Genomic DNA, 23,231 nt, shown 5'->3' with positions numbered 1-23,231 from the left:
AAATGCTAAAACTAAAAAATTTAAAAAACCAACACCCCAGAAATCTGAAAGCAATTTAGGATTTTAACTTAGTGTTATAGTAATTTAAAAAGAATACTAAGTTTTAAAATACTGTGAGTTCTATTTTTCAAGTTGAATAATCCATTAAAAAATTAAATTGTACCAAATTAAAGAGACATTTAAAGTTTTATGATTGTTAACCTTTCTTAACCATAGATCATTTTAACAAAGTCTGTTGTGGGTATGCTCCTGAATTTGGAACTAAATTTATATCTCGTTTCCTACAAATATTCAAACCAATTATTTTAGAATGAATGTAGAATGACACTTTAATTCATAATGTATCTCCTGGCAATTAAAATTCTCTTGCTTCTCTCAGCAATTAAAACGGCAAGGCATATTATTAAGGTCCCACAATTCTTCATACCTCTTCCTGACAATTACCACAGAAAACATTAAAGACAAGATTGCAGCTATAATCCATTCACTGAATATTTTGTAGCAGGATAAATGGTTTCTTCTCCTTGTCTAGTAATTTTTCATTTCACACATAATGCCTATCAATCATTAATGCAATTTGTACTCTGTATCACAAAGTCTATTTTTCATTTTAAATGACTTATAACAACCAATTGATTTTACAGAAATGTAAGTTATAGCAGTGATTTTAATTAAGAAATAATTTTTAACCTATTTATTCATGATATGACTTTTATAGTCTGAACACTATAAATACATAGAGACTACTTAACGCTAGCAGAAAATTTCAGTGCTGGAAATAGAAAATGTCTAAAATTACTGTAAACTGAGTATTTTAATATAACAAAGATAGTGCAGTTGAATACACGGAGGAACAAAATATGTACACCAAATAGCTGATACTGTGGTTCAGAATGAAAGACAAAAAATGGCACTTTTAACTTTCATATACCTAAGAATATTTTTAAAGTGGTATTATGAGATAATTTTTGTTGCTTTTTGTTTTGTTTTGAGACAGAGTCTTACTCTGTTTCCTGGGCTGCAGTGCAATGGCATGATCTTGGCTCACTGCAACCTCTGCCTATCAGGTTCAAACGATTCTCCTGCCTCAGCCTCCCAAGTAGCTAGGATTACAGGTGCTCGCCAACACATTCAGCTATTTTTTTTTTTTTTTGTATTTTTAGTAGAGATGGGGTTTCACCATGTTGGTCAGGCTTGTCTTGAACTCCTGACCTCAGGTGATCCACACACCTCGGCCTCCCAAAGTGCTGGAATTACAGGTGTGAGCCATTGTGCCTGGCCAATTTTTGTTCTTTTTAATGCTTCTAATTCCAGTTTTCTATTATATATTACACACACACACACACACACACACACACACATTCATTATAGAATATATATATATATATATTACTATTGCAACAAAAGAATATCTTAAAGTTACATGGAATATATCATAACATAGCATAAATAAATCGACATTTATTTGTAAATCATAATTTAAATTATCTACTGTGTAATGATAACAGCTAAAATGAACTGTTAATGATATGCCAGGCAATGTTTCTGTCACTTTAGTGATATTAGCTCATTTAATCCTTACAGCATCCTTTTGAAATTGGTGATTGTTGTATTCCATTTTACAGAAGAAGAAGGGAGGTGCAGGGAGGTTAAGTAACTTGCCTTAAGATCACATGGTGATGAGGTTATAATTGGCATGCTGGCTGCAGACTCTAAGTACTACAGTTAAGCTGTCCTGCTAGGGTATTACACTGCCCTTTAGTAAATTTTAATTATGTGTTAACATTTCATCATTCATGTACCTTACTATGAACACCCCTAACACCCTCATTCTCTCTGATATGATAGTAAGTCTAATGGTTAAACATTTGGGTAAACAACACATTGTTCTGTATCATTAAGTGCAAGATAGCAAAGGTACAAGCAGATTCTATCAAATGTTCATAACTTTCATTTTAAGGTCAAAGCAAAGGCCAAACAAATGGGAACTTGTCTTTTTATAAATAAAATACACATATTTGTGTCCAATGGACAAGGAGATATTGTAGAGCATAACTTTACCTATATTCTTTGCAGTATATTCAACTGTAACATTACTTTCCTGTTTTATTGTAGCTATCTGATTCATTTTAAAGTTATATGCATTTCAGGTCTAATCCTCATTCACTTTACTCAGTAATTATTTTCAGTTCTATTCATCATAGTCTACATCGGCATAGAATCTCTCTGATCACTTGGGTTTTATCTTTCCTCCTATGGTTTTTCCCATTTCATAAGAGGAGTTTAGCCCTTTCTATTATTTTTTGTTGCTGTCATTTAGTCTTTATTTCATAATCATAAACTTAACTCAACTCTGCAATCCAGCTAGGCATGGAAGGGAACAAGGAAAACATGAAACCCAAAGAGAACTGCAGCAAGAGCACAAAGATTCTAGGATACTGTGAGCAAATGGGGTGGAGGGGTGCTCTCACAAGCTACAGAAGGAATGGTCTGGTGGTTAAGATAAAACACGAGTCAAACCTGGTAGAGTTGTCCAGTCAGCAATGGTGATCTTGTTGCTGGTCTTGCCATTCCTAGACCCAAAGTGCTCCATGGCCTCCACAATATTCACACCTTCTTTCACTTTGCCAAAGGCCACATGCTGCCCTCCAACCACTCAATCTTGGCAGTGCACATGAAAAACTGGGAACCATTTGTGTTGGGTCCAGCATTTGCCATGGACAAGATGCCAGGACCTGTATGCTTTAGGATGAAGTGCTCATCATCAAATTTCTCCCCACAGATGGACTTGCCACCAGTGCCACTATGGCATGTGAAGTCACCATCTTGACACATAAACCCTGGAATAATTCTGTGAAAGCAGGAACCCTTATAACCAAATGCTTTCTCTCCAGTGCTCAGAGCACAAAAGTTTTCTGCTGTGTTTGGAACCTTGACTACAAATAGCTCTAAGGAGACGCGGCCCAAGGGCTTGTCATTGACGGCAATGTTGAAGAAGATGATGGGGTTGACATGGCTGATACTACAAGGCTCCAGGCAGCAGCAGCGTCTGCAAAGCCCTTTCCATTCTTAAATATGTTCCATATTTGCTTAATTTAATAAACATCCTTAAACACATACAGTTGTTACAACCACTACCAACAAAGACAATATTTTTTAGTTACTGTTTTCAAATCATCATTGTATACTTGTTATTTCCCTGACTAGAGTGACCAATGAAAATTACACCCAACTGACTTGGGGCAACACTATTGTGTATAGATATATTAACACTCAAGGAAGAGTAAAGAAAGTTAATTTTTTTAATTGTCTGTGAATTCTGGTATAAGGATATTTTGGAAACAGCTTCAAGCTACCAATTAAAATAGATTGTGTGAACCACTTTTTTATGGTATCTTTCCAAATGGATGTCAACGTCATGGAAGAAGCAATTCATATCTAAGAGTATATCACACTTTTTACATATGATTATGTTATGTTTTGCCAGCTTAAACTGTTTTCAATTTTACAGCTTTTAAATTTTTCTAGTCTATGCTATTTGGTTAGCAGCTGTTCCTTTTCAGTGGGGCAAGTAATTAACTCTACAGTATCTAATGCATTTGGTGATTTTTTTAAGTATCATGATTTTTATAGCAAATTTCACTCATTCACTCATTTATTGAGTCTGACACATCAATAAACGTGTGTTGAATAACTGACTTGATGAAACCAAGGATGCCTTCAGTGCTTGGTCAAATAATGGTGAACAATAAGGTGCAGTCAACAAGGAGTTAATCTGAGAGACAAATAGGAGTGTAGCTGGTTATAATTTTTTATAGTAGAGAGTATTTAAGGTTATCTGGGAGCACAATTTGAGGTTCCCAAGTCAATCTGTGATGGAAAAATGAAGAATATCAAGGAAATTTTCATATTGTCTCAGTCTAAAATTCTGTGTAATCAGAAAGAATATACTGATCAACCAATTATCAAACAATAATGTGTATCCACTGTATTCTGAAGCATATGGACTAAGTAATGAAGTAAGAGGATCTCTGCCTTCAAGAGATAATAATATAACTATACATATAAACACAAACGTGAAAAGTTTGTGTTTTTCACGTTTTTCAAAAGACGACAGTAGATGGTAAAAGCCAAATAAGAGAAGGACAGAAAGATCTTACACATCGCTGGAAGAAATGTATATTGGTAGAACTATTTAATAAAACTGGAAAAAGTTTAGTATTGTCTTGTAAAGATAAATTCACATTCTTACCAGCTCAGCAATTCCACTCCTAGGTATCCACTCAAGAGAAACTACATGTATATATATATATATATATATATATATATATACACACACACACACACACATTATATATACATATATATATATACGTATATACATATATTATATATACGTATATATGTGTGTATATATGTATATACGTATATATATGTATATATAATGTGTGTGTGTGTGTATATATATATATCCCAGGAGACATGTACAAGAATGTTCACAGTAGCACTATATGAAATAGCAAAAATCTGGAATGACTCAAATGTCCATTTTGATGAAATGGACATTTCATCAAATGTCCATTTGCTACAGTATGTTTGTAGCAAGGCATATTGTGCTGGAAAGATCATATCTATACACAAATAAATGTATAAATCAATGTGACATATATCATGTGCCAAGGATTATGAATAATCCAGCCCCATGCATCTGATTTATAACAGGAAAAAAAAAGTGAATAGGATTTTGTAGCAAGACAAGAGTGCACAATATCTAACCTTTCCTGTATTTCATACAGCCCTAAAACTTAGTGACTTAAAATAACAACAATTCATTATTTCTTACCAGCCTATAGTTTATTAAGCAGTTCTATTGATCTGAGCTGGGCTGGCCATGACCAATGCCTGGGTCTGTGGTCACTTCCACATTAGCTAGCGGGCTTTTTCCATTTCATCTGGGCTCACTCATATGCCTGAAATCCAGGTCAGCACAATCAGGCAAATGTAGTTCTGCTTTACCAGTGGGCTAGTCCATGTGGGTCCTCACGGTGAAGGAAGCGAGTAAGAAAGGAAGTGAAAATGCACACGTGCTTTTTCAAGTATATGCTTATCTCAAATCTGCGTCTGTCCCAGGGCCCAAAGCAAACCACATGGTCAAACCCAAAGTTGGAGGGAACAAGAAAGATTTAGGGCATGAGGCATGAATTTAGGAAGCCTCTTTATTGGTTCTATTCATGTGATCAACCTACCACACATACAGATAACTATAATTCACTTATCTCCCGCTTTGATATAGTAAAGGGTAAGTCTGGCTGACTTAATCAAAAGTTTTACATAAATAGGGTCCTAGACAGCAATTTAAAAAGGGAGAATGTCCATTTTTCTGGTAAAAATGGACTGTGGTAAAAAGAAGAGAGATAGAGCAGGGACCACAGGTGATTGAGAATAACTTGGGTAGAAGGGCTTCTGCCCTACCTCCCATTCCAGATTCTCTTGTGCAGCTTGTAAGGTAACAACTATGGCTGGGCATAGTGGCTCATGCCTGTAATTCCAGCACTTTGGGAGGTCAAGGCAGGCAGATCACCTGACATCAGGAGTTCAAGACTTGTCTGGCCAACATGGTGAAACCCCATCTTCACCAAAAATACAAAAATTAGCCAGGCTTAGGGGTGGGTGCCTGTTAATCCCAGCAACTCAGGAAGCTGAGGCAGGAAAATCGCTTCAACCCAGGAGGCGGAGGTTGCAATGAGCCAAGATTGCACTACTGCACTCCAGCCTAGGTGACAAGATGGAAACTCTTAAATTGGAGTAATCTTGATGAGGCAGAGAGAGGGCCAGCATCTTTTTAGATTACACTGGTATAAAAAAGACTCAATAGTTCTCTCAAAATCAAGGGAGTGGGAACAAGGTGGCTTCCAGTTAGTGGAGTCTGCTTCTGAGGAAACTTAGTTATAGAGAAAATGAACTACCTCTCTTGGCACTTATGTACAAGAAAATGTATAACCTGGTACCAGAGTGGTAGGATTGGGAAAAAGAGTGAAAGAAATAGATTTGAGCAAATAAAAGCGTATTCAGGGTATATGAACTGATCCACTTGGCAAAGTTGGGAGTTTGTGTTGGGTATAAAATCTAGATGAACCAGATTTTTGAAGAATCTGAACTCTAGAGTAAAGGATTTGCATCATTGACTTTTCTACTGATGTTCCTGTTTTTCACACCAATTAGGAATTTAGGGATACAGTTATATCTCTACTAAAATAAACAGCAAGTGTTTCCCAAGTAGCTATGATGAGTAGAAAAGTCAACGAACAGGTTTTTATTTGTTAGGATAGAGACTAAATAAGGGTTGGCAGAAGTAATGGAAAGGGATTTAGTTGTGGGAAACATTACAGAGAGATAGAAATAAGTGAAGGGGAAGTGGTAAACCTAAAGATCAATAGAACTGGCAGAAAAGATAAGGCTGCCAATTTCACAAAGGTGGAAATAAGTGGTATTCAACTTTTCTGATTGACCTTTGGACTACTGTTATATACTTCTAATCCACTGTCAAAAACATTTTTTAAAAATGTGTTTCTGAAGTATTAATACTGATATATAAAATAAACACAGACATTAAAAATACATTTGTATTATTTTAAGTAACAAACCAATTTTTTAAATCATGAGAATAAGATGTGCTTTTCTCTTCTGATTTAATTACTAACGTACTAACCTTAAGGATATAAATGAATGCAGGATGAATAATTAGAAATATAATGCTCATAAACTCTTTCTCCTCTCTGTTCATGTCATTAACATTGGTATTAATGTTAAAACTGTGGTGATGGTTCTTTATATAATCTGAACACACATCTATCATACTAAAGCAAATTCATTGTATAATCTTCCCCACTATTGTTAATTTATGATTTTCAAGTGCTTCAGATATAGTCTACTAGGAGGCTGTGGCTGTGATATTATATCCTATTACCAATGCTCCATTCAAGTAAGTGCTGGTTATGATTATATAGAGAAGAGTGGGAATATGTTAACTATTAATATCATGTTAATACACTTATACCCATATGTTAACATCTATGGAGAGAAGGCCAAAATTAAATGAACTAGTAGACAAACTTAGACTACTTTTGAAGAGATTCCTTTTCATCATTCCTATACTTTTAGGCCCTGTCCTATCCTTTACTATGTTCCATAAACACTCATTTTCTCCTCTTTAGACCTCTGCTGATCCCCTCTAAGCCTTTACCTTCCTTTTTTCAGGGACTTTCAAGTAAGGCCAACTCTGCTGCCATATGCTGTAGTTGATCACGTACTTTTGCTGCTGTCGCCCTTCACTACTGCCACATATCTTCCTGCTTTCTAGTCTATGTAACCTTCTGCTCCTAAGTTTCATCCTGACTTTGGCCCACTGCCATGCTCAGACTCGGAAATCTTTGCAAGTCTTGGTACTGTCAGCCCATGCTTTTGCTTGCTCAGTCCATTCCTCTCCATATACAGTCTAGGACTCCTCCTGCCTGTCTAATCATCAAAAAACTGGTTCTTTGTATATTTCCCCTCATTTTTCTTTGTCGGTTATTGGGGAAAACATTTTCATGAATTGGTTTTGAGTCTATCTAAATGGGAAAAAAGTGCACACTAAATAGAATTGGCAGAATACATTCTGAAATAAATATAGCATGACTATTCAAATTCAGCGAACACTGTTGCAGAGAGAAAGCAAACGACTTTTACTGAGTCCATAAGATAGTATGAACAAAGGTCAAATCTAGAGTGTTTTTATTTTCTGTCTTGAATTTTGATAAGTATTGGTTATATAATACATCATTCTTACAAATTAGAACGTATTAACCCTGGCGTATACTCTACCCACAAGAAATGTTGCTAAAACTTCCTCATACAGTCCAACCACTGGGATGGTCTAAGAATAAACGTTGACAGGCAACAAGCCTCCCTGCAGAGAGTAATTACTTTCAATTTAAAATTTTTGAAAAATAATACATGTCTTCATAATACAGTCTTTAGATTTACAGTCAAATTTAAATTTGTGAAAAAAGGAGACTTCCTGTAACTCTTCTGAGGCAATAATGTTTTGAAACACACTCCAACAAATCCACCTTACAGTAGTATCAGTTAGATAATCTGAAGTTCATATCCAAATAATCAGTCCAACACTTACAACTGTGAGCTAATTTCCGCATTCTGTTCTTTCCTTAAAAAAAATTATCAATTCAACAAGTATTTGTTTAGTTTCTACTAAGTACTAGACAATGTTCTAAAAATTGAGGTTAAAAATAGCAAGTGAGACATGATTCCTACCCCATGGGATTCAAGTTTAGTTGAGAAGCTCCTCAATAGCAAATCACACCATTGTGATACCATTCTAGTTGGGGATACAGTTAATAAATAATAAATGTCAGATCAGATAATGACAAGAGCTTAAAAAAAGAATAAAGTCAGTTAAAAGTAGAGTTGGAAGCAGAGAGAATGGTACTTTGTAGGGTGAACAGGATGGGCTGCTGTAGAGACAGCATCTGATCAGAGACAAGAGAGAGAGGAGGTAAGTACTATGAACATTCTATAGTAGAGTTAGCAAAGGCAAAGGTCTTCAGAATCCTAATCTCATTGACACTAATCTCTCTCACTAATTCTTTTCACAAAACATTTAATTAGCTTAATTATACAATCACATGAAGGTCTTGGGTGAGATGGTAACTACAAAATAAAAGTCATGTAGCTGAAGTCAGCTGTTCAGGTTTATCAATCCCTCCTCAAATAAAGCAATTTAGCTGGGTGTGGTAGCTCACACTTGTAATTCCAGCACTTTGGGAGGCCGAGGTAGGAGGATCACCAGAGTCATCCAGGAGTTCAAGAGCAGCCTGGGTAATACAGGGAGACCCCATCTCTACAAAATAATAACAACAACAGAAAACCTAGCCAGGTATGGTGGCATACACCTGTGGTCCTAGCTACTCAGGAGGCTGAGGTGGGAGGGTCTCTTGAGCCTGAGAAATGGCGACTGTAGTGAGCTCTGTTCATGCCACTGCACTCCAGCCTGGGAGACAGAATAAGACCCTGTCTTGAAAATTTTTTTAATTAAAAAAATTAAAATAAAAAGGAAACATACACAAAACTATAATTAAAAATAAGCAAAAATGCCCTGAGATGAAATTAAAACTACCTCACCTGGTATGTATATCTAATGAGATCAACGATGTATCATAAAACTTGACAAATTTTTATTCTACAACTAGCAAGACTTAATAGACTGTTTCGAGCTGTAGAGACCAAATCATACTTGTTTAATAATTTAAGCAAGAAAATTAAAAGTTAACCTAGCAAATTGTAGTAAAATATACAAAAAGCGCCACAGGTTTTTTACACTGAATATACACTGAAAATATCTGTAATTTAAAAAATGTTAGACAGCATTAGACTGAAATAAAGGGAAAGTGCTTTCTTATTCCTCTCACTTGCCATGAAATAATCTCTAGGTGCTCTTTATTTTTAGAATCTGAGCTTATTTCTTAGATAAATCATTCAAGTCAGTTGCTCAGACATGGTTCAAAGTACTTATGTAATATTTTCATTTTTCACCCTTGGACACAGAGAGAAGACAAAATAAAGTTAGCAGAAAAATAAACACACAAAAGCAATAAACTACCTTACTTACATCCATAATAGCTGTCAAATAAAAATGTAAATTAAATCTAACAATTAAGCACAGGGCCCTAATAGGGATGTAACTTTTATAATCTCAAGGAATTAATGATGATTTGTACATTTCTATTTTTCTCATATATCTTTAAGCATTTTCTTTTGAATAAAGTCAAATGATGTGATTAAAACTAGAAGACTAGAATAATATTATTATAAGGCTGAGCACAGTGGCTCATGCCTTTAATTCCAGCACTGTAGGGGGCCAAGGCAGGAGGATCACTTGAGTGCAGGAGTTTGAGACCAGCCTGGGAAACAGCGAAACCCTGTCTCTACTAACAATACAAAAAAATTGGTCAGGCATGGTGGTGTACACCTGTAGTTCCAGCTACTTGGGAGACTGAGGTGGGAGGACTGCTTGAGCCTGGGAGGTAGAGTTGCAGTGAGCCACGATGGTGCCACTGCATTCCAGTTTGGGTAACAGAGTGAGACCCTGTCTCAAAAAAAAAAAAAAATTTTTTTAAAGAATATTATTATAGTTCAAGGGACTCAAGTAAGATTTCTGTGAAATCAGGATAAGCCAGGCTGGGCCAAGTTCAACCTGGGAATGCAAGTAGACCAACACATACATAGGTTCAGGTCAAGGTCAGATGTTGAAACATATTTTAGACAAGGACATGGAGGAAAGTCATTCTAAAAGGAGCCTTTAAAAATGATATATCAATATTTTCTCTGTGAAAAAAACAGACTTGGCTTTTTTTTAAAGCCTGGACCCTCTGAGCAAATAGTACCTTAACACAGCTAAGATTTTCCTCCCCTAAATTAATTGGAAATCAGAAACCTTAAATGATAAGCTAAACAATACAACTTTACTAAAGTGCAGTCATTTCACTTTATGAGAAAATGCAATGTCTGAATGTTTAGTGTGTGAATGTGGTTTATGTAGGCATGCTGCCCCAACCTCTGGATGCCCAGCTGGCCGTGTCTCTGGGAAAGAGTGGGGCCACAATGCAGATGGCGTGAGGCTTGTTTGTCCTGCTGGAAGCTCAACTATTGTCTCTCCTTGCAACAAGAGATGAACCCAATCCCTTTTCTATCTTTAAGATGGAAATTATACTAGAGAGTTTTATCTGTGACAATGTCAAAATATTTTGATCCATCCATTCATTCAACAAATGTGTAAATAGTCAAGCATGACTCTACACAAAGAGAAATATGAGATATATATGAGATATATTTTGCTAAAATTTTGTCCTACCAATTTGAAACTATGGTAAGAATCTTCTATAGTTATATAGTTATGAAACTCTATTAATTTTTTACTATAAGAGTGATCAGTTGCATGCAGACGTCTCATAGATCATGGTCATAATGCTTCCACATATTTGTGACGGCCAATTTTCTCTTTTTCAGTTATATATTTAATTGACACAACAGCCATTTATTAGTTCCATTTTATTTTATCTTTTATTTTTGGTTGAGAAAATAACCTCTGAATTAGGAAAATAATTTTATTTAACAAAAATAGGAAGAATATTTGAGTTTTAAGTTAATACTGTTACTTAGCCACTAGGCTACGCTAAAGTATAGCCCATTTGTTTAAGAACACTTCTAACTTCATGCTACACACACACGCACAAACCAGAAAAATTAATTCAAGAGCTGGATGTGAATCATTTAACCCTTCAACACCTACCTGGTAATTTGTTTAACAGATTTATCTAAGGTTAGTTGCCGTAATTAGTTTATATGACAAATTCCAAAAGAATAAATTCAAGTTTTTGCTAAATATGCATCTTGTAGTAATGCTCAGTTTGGTTTCAAAAGGATGAAATCATCATTATGCTTATTTGATTCAAATTAAATGTCTGTTTTCATTTACATGTAGTTAGTCCTACTTAAATTATAAGGTATAGTCATGGACTGATTAGTTATCAGAAACATAAGCTTTAGATTGGATGCATTTTACCTTCTGTTTTTAAAAAAAATAGTCATTTTAAAATGCAACATTGAGAACTAAACACTATTTCATTTATTTTAGGCATTTTTTACATTAAAATTATACCTTATTTCCAATGAACTGTGTTTAGAATCTTTTAAGTTTCAATATGTAAATGAGGCTTTCCCTCATTTGTATTATTTTCCATTAATACTCTAGGGAGCACAATATTACATTCTCACCATCATTATTCATATTAATATCTATCTTTGATTATACACTGCAGGAGGCATTGAGAATTGAAGTAGATAAGAAACTTAGAGTGCAGTTGAGAACACACACAAAAATGTAAGTAACTTTGATAAAAATATTTTAGGGGTCATAGATAAGTGATAAATGAATAAAACAGTATACATGTTACAATAGTTCACACAAGAAAGATATATTTGATGCCTACATTATTAAAACAGAGAATATGTTTTTGCTACTTAAATCCCAAAAGATTTCAAAGTCTAAAGTGCTCTGGAGATAAAAATCCATTACCCTCCAATTTATTGTTCAATCCACCTAACAATTCTATCTGAAACAGGAGTTTGCTATGTTTTAAAGATAAATTAATCTTTTTAAAAATTTGTCTCTTTTAAAATTATTATCCATCTGTTAATAACTGATTATAAGAGAAATTACTGACAAAACACGATCCAGGACCAAAGCAAAATGTTACTAATCTACTATTCCTGTTATATTATTGCTTTAGTGTATAATGAAATACTTAGAAGAAAAAGATTGTGTTTTGTTCTCTTCTTGAATGTAATTAAGTGCAGTAAAATCTATTTACCAAATACCTCAGAAAAAGACTAATATAGCTATGCTGTAGGTGAAATCTTCTCCCATATATATTTATACATAGGCGTACTATTCAAAATATTTAAAACTGTTACCACACGGGTACTGAGAAAACAGAACAGATGCTTAGGTTAAAGCACCTCTAAACTGTTCCTGCCCATAGGGATCAATTATTATTATAGCAATGTTGAAAACTTTTAATTCTGGTAGATTACTTCTAATATAACATTAAAATATTTTAATTGCACCACTATTTTGAAATATGATATTCTTAATTTTGCTACATAACATACTATCTTAGCACAACATAATCACAGGTATGGTATTTTTTAGTTCTAACATTGTTTTAATTTGTATTTCACAACCTACAGAGATACCTGAGTATCTGGAAATGCCTGTATCCTTTAGCAATGTTAGATAATGATTTATAAGGTTGGGCTATGACACATTTCTGGTCTGAGTCCTTCAGTGAGTTCCTGAGCCTTATGGATTCAATTAAGAGACCATAATATATCCTTTCAGTCTTTTCCTTCACCTATCGTGTTGGGCAGCAGTCAACTGCATGGCTATTCCAGGGGTACTGATTTAGTGGAAGGAATGTGATAAAAACAAACTTTACCCCAAAATCAAGTCTTGTAAGGGGTCTGGATTGTCTCACCTACCCTGGAGTATGCTGAACAAAGAAACTGCCAGGTTAGAGCAAGGATTTATTCCCACTGGAGCTAAAGGTTACAGAACCTGCCCTACGCATATTCAGTGTTTGTTTCTGGGACAAGCTGAAGGCTGCAGGAGTATTCACCATGGCACGGTACTGGTCATGGATAAATTAGGGCTACCTTGGCATGATTATAGGTTCCTGTTTTTCTATTGTGTCATTAATCAAAAGAAAAAGGGACGGAGTAAAAAAGAGTAGAGATGCAACTGCAGTTCCTGGAACATACTGTGCTCTTTTATGTGCATCTCTACTAATCTCTAAGCACTTTAGAGCCCTAGCACTCTCTGACAGTTAAACTGAACTTGTCATCATCAGCTAAAAGCCCTTCCAGGACTCCTGCCTTTGGATATGCTGTCATGTAGCTGTCATATGCAAAGGCAGGAGTCCTGGAAGCTGTAGAATGTCATTTCTCCCAGACTACCTGATAAATTCATCCTTCAAGTTTTATCTCTAAAGTCAGGTGTCCTGTGAAACTTTCATTCACTATACCCAGCAAAATCAGATATTATTTCTCTTGGGTTTCCATTTCCGTCTTACAGCACTTACCATTCACTGTCATAATTGTTTGCATACAAGTCTAAATCCCTGCCTAGCCAGTTCCTATAGGCCTGTAATGATATCTCATTAAAGTTTGTCCTAGTTGGAACATAGTAAGTGCTCAATACATTCCTGCTGCAGAAATTACTGGGGAGCAGGTAGATGGATGCATGGCCTAATTATTAAATCCCACCTACTCCATCTGTGTCATAGTAGATTTTACTTTACTACATTAAAGATGCTTAATGTTGGTATCCAAATCCTGGTTCCCTTTCTAAGAGCCCACCCTTTCATGTACTTTTACCCTTTGGTGAAGTCTGTTCTGACCCTGCACATTCTGCCTACAAACAAAAAAGCAATACAGTCCTTAGTTCCGTCCCAATTGTAATGTATACCTTGGGTTGCCCCCTACCCAGAGCTTAACCATGTTTCCCCTAATGGTCGTCAAAAGAATTCTCCTCATTTTTTGAATCATCAGCCACCCTGATGTTAGTGATTTGGCCCTAATGCCAGCAGGCTCTGCTTGTTACAAGGATGCACTTTCTTAGACCTCTGTGTTTGTGGCTAAACTCAGGTAAGCCACTTCAACAACTGCTTTTCTCCTTAGTAAGAAAAATGGCTCCTTTGCTTTTCTAATGGCTAACACTCCTATACTGGAATTTGGCAACAGTTAGTCCAAAGTGTTATTCTGAGAAACTCCTGCAGTTTTGGAAATTCACTTTATTTTATTCAAGAGTTCAGACTTGTTTCCTCACCAGCTGCAACAGACAAAGAATCCTGGCAGGGATGAAGTCTGACTCTGATCCCTGGTGATCCCCAGGAGACAGTCCCTGAATTTCTTCTCCATGCAACAGCAGCAGTTTTCTCCAATATCAATTCAGTTCTCACTCACATGTTTGGATCAACACTCATATCCCTCTTGTCAAAATATATAGAGTCTAAGCTAAACTATGGGTCATAGCTAAACTATGCTTTAGTTTTCACATATTCTACGGAAGTTTAACTATTTCTAGGGACTTCAATGCTAAGCTTGTTTCACCTGTTACTGCAATTTGAAGAATGTTTCTTAGAAGGTATCAGTGCCCTCCATCAATATGACTGATAAGTAATATTAATACAATCAAGTACCAATATTGTGGTAGCACACATACAGTTAACTAAAGACACATCTTAGCTATAAAGCCATCTATCGGTCTAAAACACTGAATAAGATAACTTACATATGTCACTTTTTGAGAAAACTCCATGCAAAAGCCTGCTATACTGGTTATCTCAATAAACTGACAGAAATAATACATTGAAATGAAATCTAATAATTCAGAAAAAAATCCTCAAATATACACTCACCCACTATGCTTCATATGCGCTGGTTTATCCATTCGCACTGCCAGTTTGATCTTTAAGTCAGAGTCCTGGCTATTTTTTGGAACTACCATTCGGTGTAATTCAGCTGATTTGGAGCTATTAGAAGTTGGGTATAATATCACCTGTATGGAAAAAAGAAAACATATTTAAGTGCATGATACAGAGTGCCTATGGTTTGGAACTACAAACTTTTCTATGTTTTCTTGTTTGAAAAAATGGTGTCAACACCCAAATGAATCTAATAAACCATTTGACTTCCTACTACCATAGCTGATGGATTTTCAGTACAGACTCAATTTATTTTTTGACAAATATGTGTTTTCACATTATCACATAATGAGTTTTCTTCCTGTGTCACTTCATAATGAATTAATAGCACAACAAGCTACAGTTGAACTGACATTGAAAAATACTCAAGAGACACCCGCAATTTCAAGAAAATTCTAAACTCCTCAGGGCAAACAGTTCAGAAAGATATCCATTGAAATTATGGATAACATGCTTAAAAAGCAAAACCTATTATTTGAAGCAGCACAAATATGCCTCATGCTTGAATATTTTCATTGTAAAATAGCAGTAAAGGAAATCAACTCAATTAGAGATAGAAAACAACACATTTTCTGCTTCAGATCAATAAAAAAGGATTTTTCCTGACATGTTTTCAAAACTATAGATACTATAATAACTGAAACAAAGTAATTATTTTTAATAAAACTGTCAAATTACCAAGTGATTGTTTTACAACCCTCATGTCACAGAGTCAACCCAGAAAAGAGAAGCCTACTCTTCAGATGTTAGGTGCCCATGCAGATAAAACAGGGTATTTTCCTCCTTTCAAAATAAGTTATAACATATTCTTGACACAGTTTACATTGCAGGCTTAATGAGTATTTTTAAATGGGAGCATTATAGGCTAAAACACCAAACAAATAAATGAAGTACACTGTGTTATATTTTAAGCCATAAACTTGAAGTTTAGGTATGAATGGAAGATTTATAAACATTCTCAGGTATGGTAAATTTTTTTACAAACAAAATTAATATTTTCATTAAAACCATGTTGCAGCATATCTTCCTGTGCATAAATCCTGAGGCAACACAAAGTAATTGTGAATCTGAAATTTCTTTGTAATATTGTTACAATTTGACTTTAATATAACAAAAGTCCAGTCTCAAGTTGTTATAGTGCTTATCAATTTAATAAGGCAGTCTTCTATTCTTGGATTCTAATAGTAAAATGTTTTGAAAGCATTCATGGCAACTGAGTTTGTCATGCCCTTCCTCTACCTCCAAATCTTCATTTACAATATAAGTAGAAATCTTCACTGAGAAATCTTTAAGCAAGACTCTTTCTCTCTAGGAAAGACAACACAGTCATAAAATCTTCTCAAACTATTCTGAACTTGCAAGTTGTTAAATGTATCTACTATTTTGAGACTTTTCTCAAGCCTTTCCTAAAAGCCATAGCTGTGCTGAATCCAGCATATCTATATACTCAAGTATATAAAGGACATCTAAGTACAAACTAAATGACATTTGCGATGTTTTCACAATTATGATCATACTTTAGAATTAATTCAACTGCTAAAATAGCCAATGTAATATTTTACAGATTCTTTCTTAAATGACAGTAAAGAAAAATAAGCTGATAGTTTTTGGCTCAAACTAGCAGACAAAGGAATATCATTATCAACTTAGAAGATTATTCCAAAAACGAATAAAAGACTAAGATAGAGCTCTATATCTTCTGTAGCTATAGCTGCTATGTTTCTAACAAGTCTGGAAAGCTTTTTCTCTTTCTCCACACCCATCCCTGACTCCAACTTAAAATAACATTATTTTGGCATGAGCCACTTACAGACTTTATTGTTTTTTTAATTATTCCTTCTATGTTTACATAAAAATTGGTATTGTTCCAAACTCTAAACTCTTATACAGGAAGAGAACATTTATATTAAAACTTTTGACAATTTCTCATTTTGTAAATACTGATAATGGTTTACTAAATGAGGTCTCAAGATAACTGCTTTTGGCTGATCCACAAATTAAAGGTTATCCCACTATCGAATACCATTCTTTTTTTTAATGCGTATTTCTAACTGAAGTCAGTGGAAGGATTTATTGCTCAGCTCTGTTCAATCAAATAAACATTGAGTTCTTACTATGTGGGGATACACAAAGATTAAATAATATAAATGGCTCAAATCTCTCAAGGAGCTCAGTTCCTCTTCATTAGAACTTAGTTTATGTCTTTTATTAGCAGCATTCTTAGCTCTGATAATATCATTCCTTCCTATTGCTCTTCTTTCCCTAGAGATTGCAATGGTTTCCCAATTTTTTAAATTTCTGTATATATTCACGGTCTTCTGCTTGGCTTCTCCCTGTCATATGTACAGCTAATTCCCTAAGTTAGGTTCCCTCCAATGGAAAGACCTGGAAACATTTGTTTTTCTGGATGGACTGACTGATAAAAGTGTGAAAATTGGCAGATGTAACAAGTGGAGGTCCACAGATATGAAATCTTTTCTAAGAGAAGTGCATTGGTAAATAAATGCGGCACTTAAACTTCAAAGTGGTCTGTAAAATAGTTTTCAGGCTCCCATATTGCACAGGCAAAAAGTAGTCATACTCCTTTATGGAATTTAACCATAAATAAAGAGACAAGGACAAAGCTTCCAAGGTTTAGAACCCAGAGGGCCATGGAGAATAAAGGACAAGGGAGTTCAGAATACACAATACATGTCTAATCAAGAGATCTTGAACACTTCCTGAGCAGGGTGTTTTCCCAGTGCCTGCCAAATAGGATTTCATTATTGCAAAGGGACAATCACTGCTGTGCATTTCCCATTTTTCCTTTCTCCATGTGGCAAACTTACCTGTAGCTTTCCTGTCCCTGTTCTGTTACTTACGTTGGATTTGTGCTGAGGCAGAATGAGGAGGGAAGGTATAGTAGGCAGTTATAATAAACTTAAGTTCACAAGTTGCCAGGTTGCAAAGTGCCACAGCTAAATGTGATGCAGATATTGGACTGGATATAAAAATGGAATAGGATTTTGGGTTGTTTCTCTTGAGTTGAGATGAATGTGTTTTAAGTGTAGGAAGAAGGGCAACAAAATAACTTGGTGGCCACAAGGGTGAACTATGGCACATCATCTTGCTATCCACCATGATTCATGCTTTCACCAGTATAGTACTATTGCTACTAAACAGCTAGTTAGCCAAGAACCAGGTTTTCTAACTCCTCCTGCTTCTAAGTAGAGACATATAAAAGTTCTTGCTAAAGGGGTGAGTGAGAAGCGACACCTGTCACCTTGAGAAAAGATGATCAAGATACAGGCATGATGTCTTTACCTCACTTTATTCCTCTGCCAGCTGAGTTCAGATAAAACCAATACCCTAGGAAATGAAAGAAATCAGAGCCCTGAGTCACCATGTGGATGAAAGTCATATTTCTCTCAGGAATATCTGTGGTATACTGTTACAAACCTGATATTATTTTGAATGACTGAAATGTAACAACTCTCCTGTTACAGTATTTAGCAGTATCCTAACTGGTACATTAACAGGGTGTTTTGTTCCAAAATCTTTCAAAAGTAAGCAGCTAAAGAATTTTTTTTATCTTAGAAGTACTTTCACTTCAGTAGGACTCAGTTCATGTATAGAGAGGTGTGTCTGATGTTGATGGTCATAATAATTAAAATATTTTAGAGACATAAAAGTTTAGTAAGGGTCCCTCTGTATTCTAAGTTCACATTTAAAGTATATCTCTGTACAAATAGTTAACTTTTAATACTATTTAGAAAACTATTTTATTCTTTACTATTCATGCCTCTTTAACCTATCAATATATATTTCTTCTTCTTCTAGTTTATTTTTGTCACCAACACTTTAAATGTCTTGTCTGCATGACACAAAAAAATATGATTTTTCATCTTAAACATAAAGCCAATGTATCTTCTTCATAACAAAATGTCAGTATTACTTGTCATCTTTGCTAAGGTGTAATGGAAAACACAAAATGATTTTTTAGGATTTGTTTAAAATTCCATCAAATTTAATATACAGGAAGAAAACAGAGACTTAAAAGAATAAAATATAAAGTACACATTGACGTACAGGAATGTTTAGAGTTATATGGGGTTCAGAAGTAGCTTCCTCTTAAAATATACTGATATAAGCTGTCACTTCTACACTGTTTCTTTTCTACAGATATACTTGATTGAGGCCAAACTACGTGCATTTGTGTGTAATTCAACTTTGTGACCTGTGACTATTTAAATTGCTAAACTCTATTTCAACAAGCATCTGAAAAACTAAAACCAAAAAGAAAACAGCACTGGGGGCTAGGGAAGACAAGCTAGAAAAACAGAGGGGCTAGACAGACAATTCACTACCTTCTCCCATAAATGTCTCTCAGCTTAGAGAAAGGAAAGAAGACTCTACTGAGACCAGAATAACTGCACCATATCTTATGGCAAAATAACAGACACACAGTTGATACAATTCTAGTTCAAAAATGAGTGCATTCAGCAAGCCCTGAAAAAATCAGGAAAGCTTTCATAGAGGAATTACTGTTTCATTTGTAAGTCTAAAAGAATACATAAGATTTATAAGGCTGACAAGGGGATGAAAAATAAAGATATGGGGGCTGTTGAAACCAAACACTTTAAGAGTGGCACCCTAGAAAAAGGCCCATAATTCTGATGCTGACACTCCTAATGTTACTCTACTAGGTTCTCAAGCTCTTCCCCAATCTTGGTTGTTCAGCTCTTTCTTTGTTCCCTGGACTTAGCCTCAGTCAGCTTCCATTGCTCGCTACCAAAAGAACTTCAATCAGTACAAATACTCATTACATTTTCTGCCATGTCAATGTACTTTATGTTCTCAAAAGATAAGAAGAGAAGAGAACCCTCTGGGCACTACTTTTCAAGAGTTAGAAAAAGGAACAAGACTCTATAATTGAGACCAGTGGCCAAGGAGGTAGAAGAAAACTGAAAGTTGTGATGTGCCAAATTTAAGGGGTACAGTGTTTTAGGAAGTAGGAAGGGGGCATCAGTGTCACAAGGAGATTAAGAGTTCACACACTGTTGGGTCTGAAAGGCTACTGCTTGGTTAAAAAACAGAGAGATGACTGGAGATCTGAGCAGGAAAATGATAGCAATGATGTGAGAAACATATGTTTGAGGAACAGAATAAGACTTCATTTAAGGCTTAAGTTGGGAAAATCAGGTAAGTTGGGCAAAATCATTTTGGCTAGAAGGTTACTGTGTGTAAAGGCAGAGTGGACAACAATAGAGACAGGTGGTTGAAGGGGATATAGGAAGGTTAAGCTTATGGATAAAACCAGTAATTATGGAAGACTAGGGATAGACCAGAAGAAATGTGTTTTGCTAACTTTGTGTTATTCTATATAAGTAACATGTAGTAAAAGCAAGTTTATAAAATAGAGAATGAAAATCAAATTTTCATACTCGGGTAAAGAATAATCCCCTTCTCTCTAATGATACGCATCTTAGAGTCATGTGACTCAATGATCAGGTTTTTCTCATATTTAACTAAGTGATGACCTTAGGTTCAAATAGAGTAAGAAGAAACTAAAAATGCAATTAGCAGAAATCATGGTTCAATTTTTCATAAAAAATCATTTTTGCTTACAAACAGGTCTCCTTGAGACAAAGGATATTTTAGGCAAATGCCTGAGGGAACATCTTTCCAGATAAATAGCGCCTACCTCTACGAGAAACCTTGACTTTTTGGGTTTAATTGATGTTTCTCTTTCTCTTTCAATTGGCATAGATTTTATACTTTAGCAAAGATTCATAATGACATTCCCTAGTGAATCTTTCAAGTACCTTCTTGAGAGCTTAGGACCTTGAGGTAGCATATATTACAAAAGGACTACCTGAAGTTTTTTCACTTCAATATTTGTTTAGCAAATGTTAATAACTACATATATTAATATTTTCCTAATATCAGAGCACCTATAATATGTGAAGACGGATCAGATGATTTGTTTAGAGGAAAACTATAATATTCCTTAGTAACAGTTTCCTGTGTTTTAATACACTTGAGGTTGCTTAATCTAAATTATTTATTCTTTGATTTAATATCACAGCTTCCTATACTACTTAGTGAAAACAAAGAACACCTGCTCACTCTCACAGACACAATACTCTTTTGTATACCGAAAGATTAGCATTAAGTCTTCTGTCAACCTTATTGTCCATGGGTTAAATCCAGGTCCTTTATTTTCAAAGTAGGAAAGAATTCTGAAATTTACAATACGGAATTGATCAAACTCCCAACGTCTTACCAAATGTGTACTTGGCCCAACAGAAAACCACACAAAGCATGTCTTTCCTTCTATACAGCACCTTTTTTTTTTTTTTAAGAAAGACCTTTTTTGAGAAAATAAAATGAGGTAGAAAAAAAACAAAGTATCATTCTAAATAGATAATTTTTCCTTGACAATAGCCTGTTAAAACTTTATGATTAGAACCTTGGTTATTTGTATGATGGGAGGATTAAGGATAAAGCAAGGAAAAGAAAAGTAAGATGTGTCAATTATTCTCCAGTTTTGCCTGACATCTCCATTTAATAATAATATGAAGGGGGCATTTGGCACACCCTTAGTAGTTTATGCTCCTTGAGAGCAAGAGCTATTGTGTACTAGACAGGGTAATTCATTTGTAGTACATAGGGTTATTTAAGTGAGTTAAAGATATGTTCTTTTTTTCCTCCATTTTAATTGAAATTACATATATTTAAAGTATGCATCCTGATGTTCTGATAGACATACAAATAGTGAACTGATCACTTACAGTCCAGCTAATTAACATATCAATCTTCTTGACGGTTGTCATTTAAAAATATATATCTCTAAGCCTTTTTAACCACAGTTTCCTTCACAGTCCATTATAAACACTTGCCAAGTATTTGTTGGTTGGATGGTTGGTTGGAAAGATGGATGGAGGAATGAATGGGTAGGTGGACACTTAGAAAACTTAGAAATAAAAATGTAAACCTAAAATTGAAACCTCACAGTGATGAAAAAAGAAAAAGCCTTGACAACGAAATTACTGCCAAAATTTGATAATAGAAAATAGAATTAATTCTACAGTATGTCATTTACTTAGTAGTTTCTCAAAATCTATGAAACTTTCACCCTTCCATATCTGGAACATAATAGGTAGAATACTGGCTTCCCAAAGACACCCACATCCTGATCCCCAGGACTTGTGAATATATTACCTTAAGTGGCAAAGGATAATTAAGGTAGCAGATGAAATTAAGGTTGCCAATTAGGCAATTATCCACCTATCCAGGTGGGTGTAATACAATCACATGGGTTCTGAAACATGGCAGAGGAAGGCAGAAGGGTCAGTGTTGAAGTGATGTGAGAAGGACTTGATCAGCCATTACTAGCTCTGTAATAGAAGGAGAAAAAGAGCCAAAGAATGCAGGCAACCTCTGGAAATGGGAAAAGGAAAAACAAAACACACAAAAACCAGATTCTCCTCTAGAGCATCTAGAAAGGAACAGAACCCTGCCAATAGCTGGATTTTAGCCCACAGAGATCCATTTTGAATTTCTGACTTCAGAACTACAAGATAATAAATTTTTATTGTTTTAAGTCACCAAGGTTTCAGTAAACTGTTACAGTAGCAACCAGAAACTAATGTGTAGATAATAAAATTTTATAATTTTCATCATAAAAGAAAATTAAATTTACCTTTTAAATTTCTCCTGGTAAGTATGTGATTCAGAGGTTTTTGTACATATAGATTTCTATCATCGGCTTTGTTTACTTTGCGTGTGCTTACATCTTGCACACACCTGAAGCATTCTGCTTGTAAAAAATATTTTGAAAATGTTTAATTTTATCTCATTTTGTATTAATGTAGTTAAACAATATTTTGACTTTTCTTATAATAAAGCAGAAAATCTTTTAAAGGTTTAACAATGAAAGTGAGTATTTTGGTTCCTAGAATGAAGACTGTTATGCTTATATTACTAAGAAAGTTCAAGTTCCATACAACCTAATGATTAAGAATTATCTCTGCTATTTCAAAGCCTCTCTGGAAGATTCTGAAAGACATAATCAAGCTTGTCAGTCACTATGTTTTTCAATTAAGGATAGTGTCTTTTACTAATCTCCACGCATCACTTTTCTTATGT

General features: G+C 34.9%; 1 protein-coding gene across 16 annotated transcripts in view; it reads right to left on the bottom strand.

Annotated features, from left to right (window-relative positions):
* Window positions 1-23,231, bottom strand: part of CADPS2 (calcium dependent secretion activator 2) — a 564,672-nt gene that overhangs the window by 231,717 nt on the left and 309,724 nt on the right. For all 16 annotated transcript variants that reach the window (XM_054237741.2, XM_054237742.2, XM_054237744.2 and 13 more), the window contains one exon: window positions 15,036-15,175. In XM_054237741.2, the coding sequence (XP_054093716.1) occupies window positions 15,036-15,175 (140 nt within the window). The remainder of the gene's footprint in view (window positions 1-15,035; window positions 15,176-23,231) is intronic.

This window comes from Callithrix jacchus, chromosome 11 (assembly GCF_049354715.1).
Source record: "Callithrix jacchus isolate 240 chromosome 11, calJac240_pri, whole genome shotgun sequence".
Classification (NCBI taxonomy): Eukaryota; Metazoa; Chordata; class Mammalia; order Primates; family Cebidae; genus Callithrix; species Callithrix jacchus.
The sequence above is the reverse complement of the archived record's forward strand: the minus strand, read 5'-3'. Positions and strand labels throughout refer to the sequence as shown.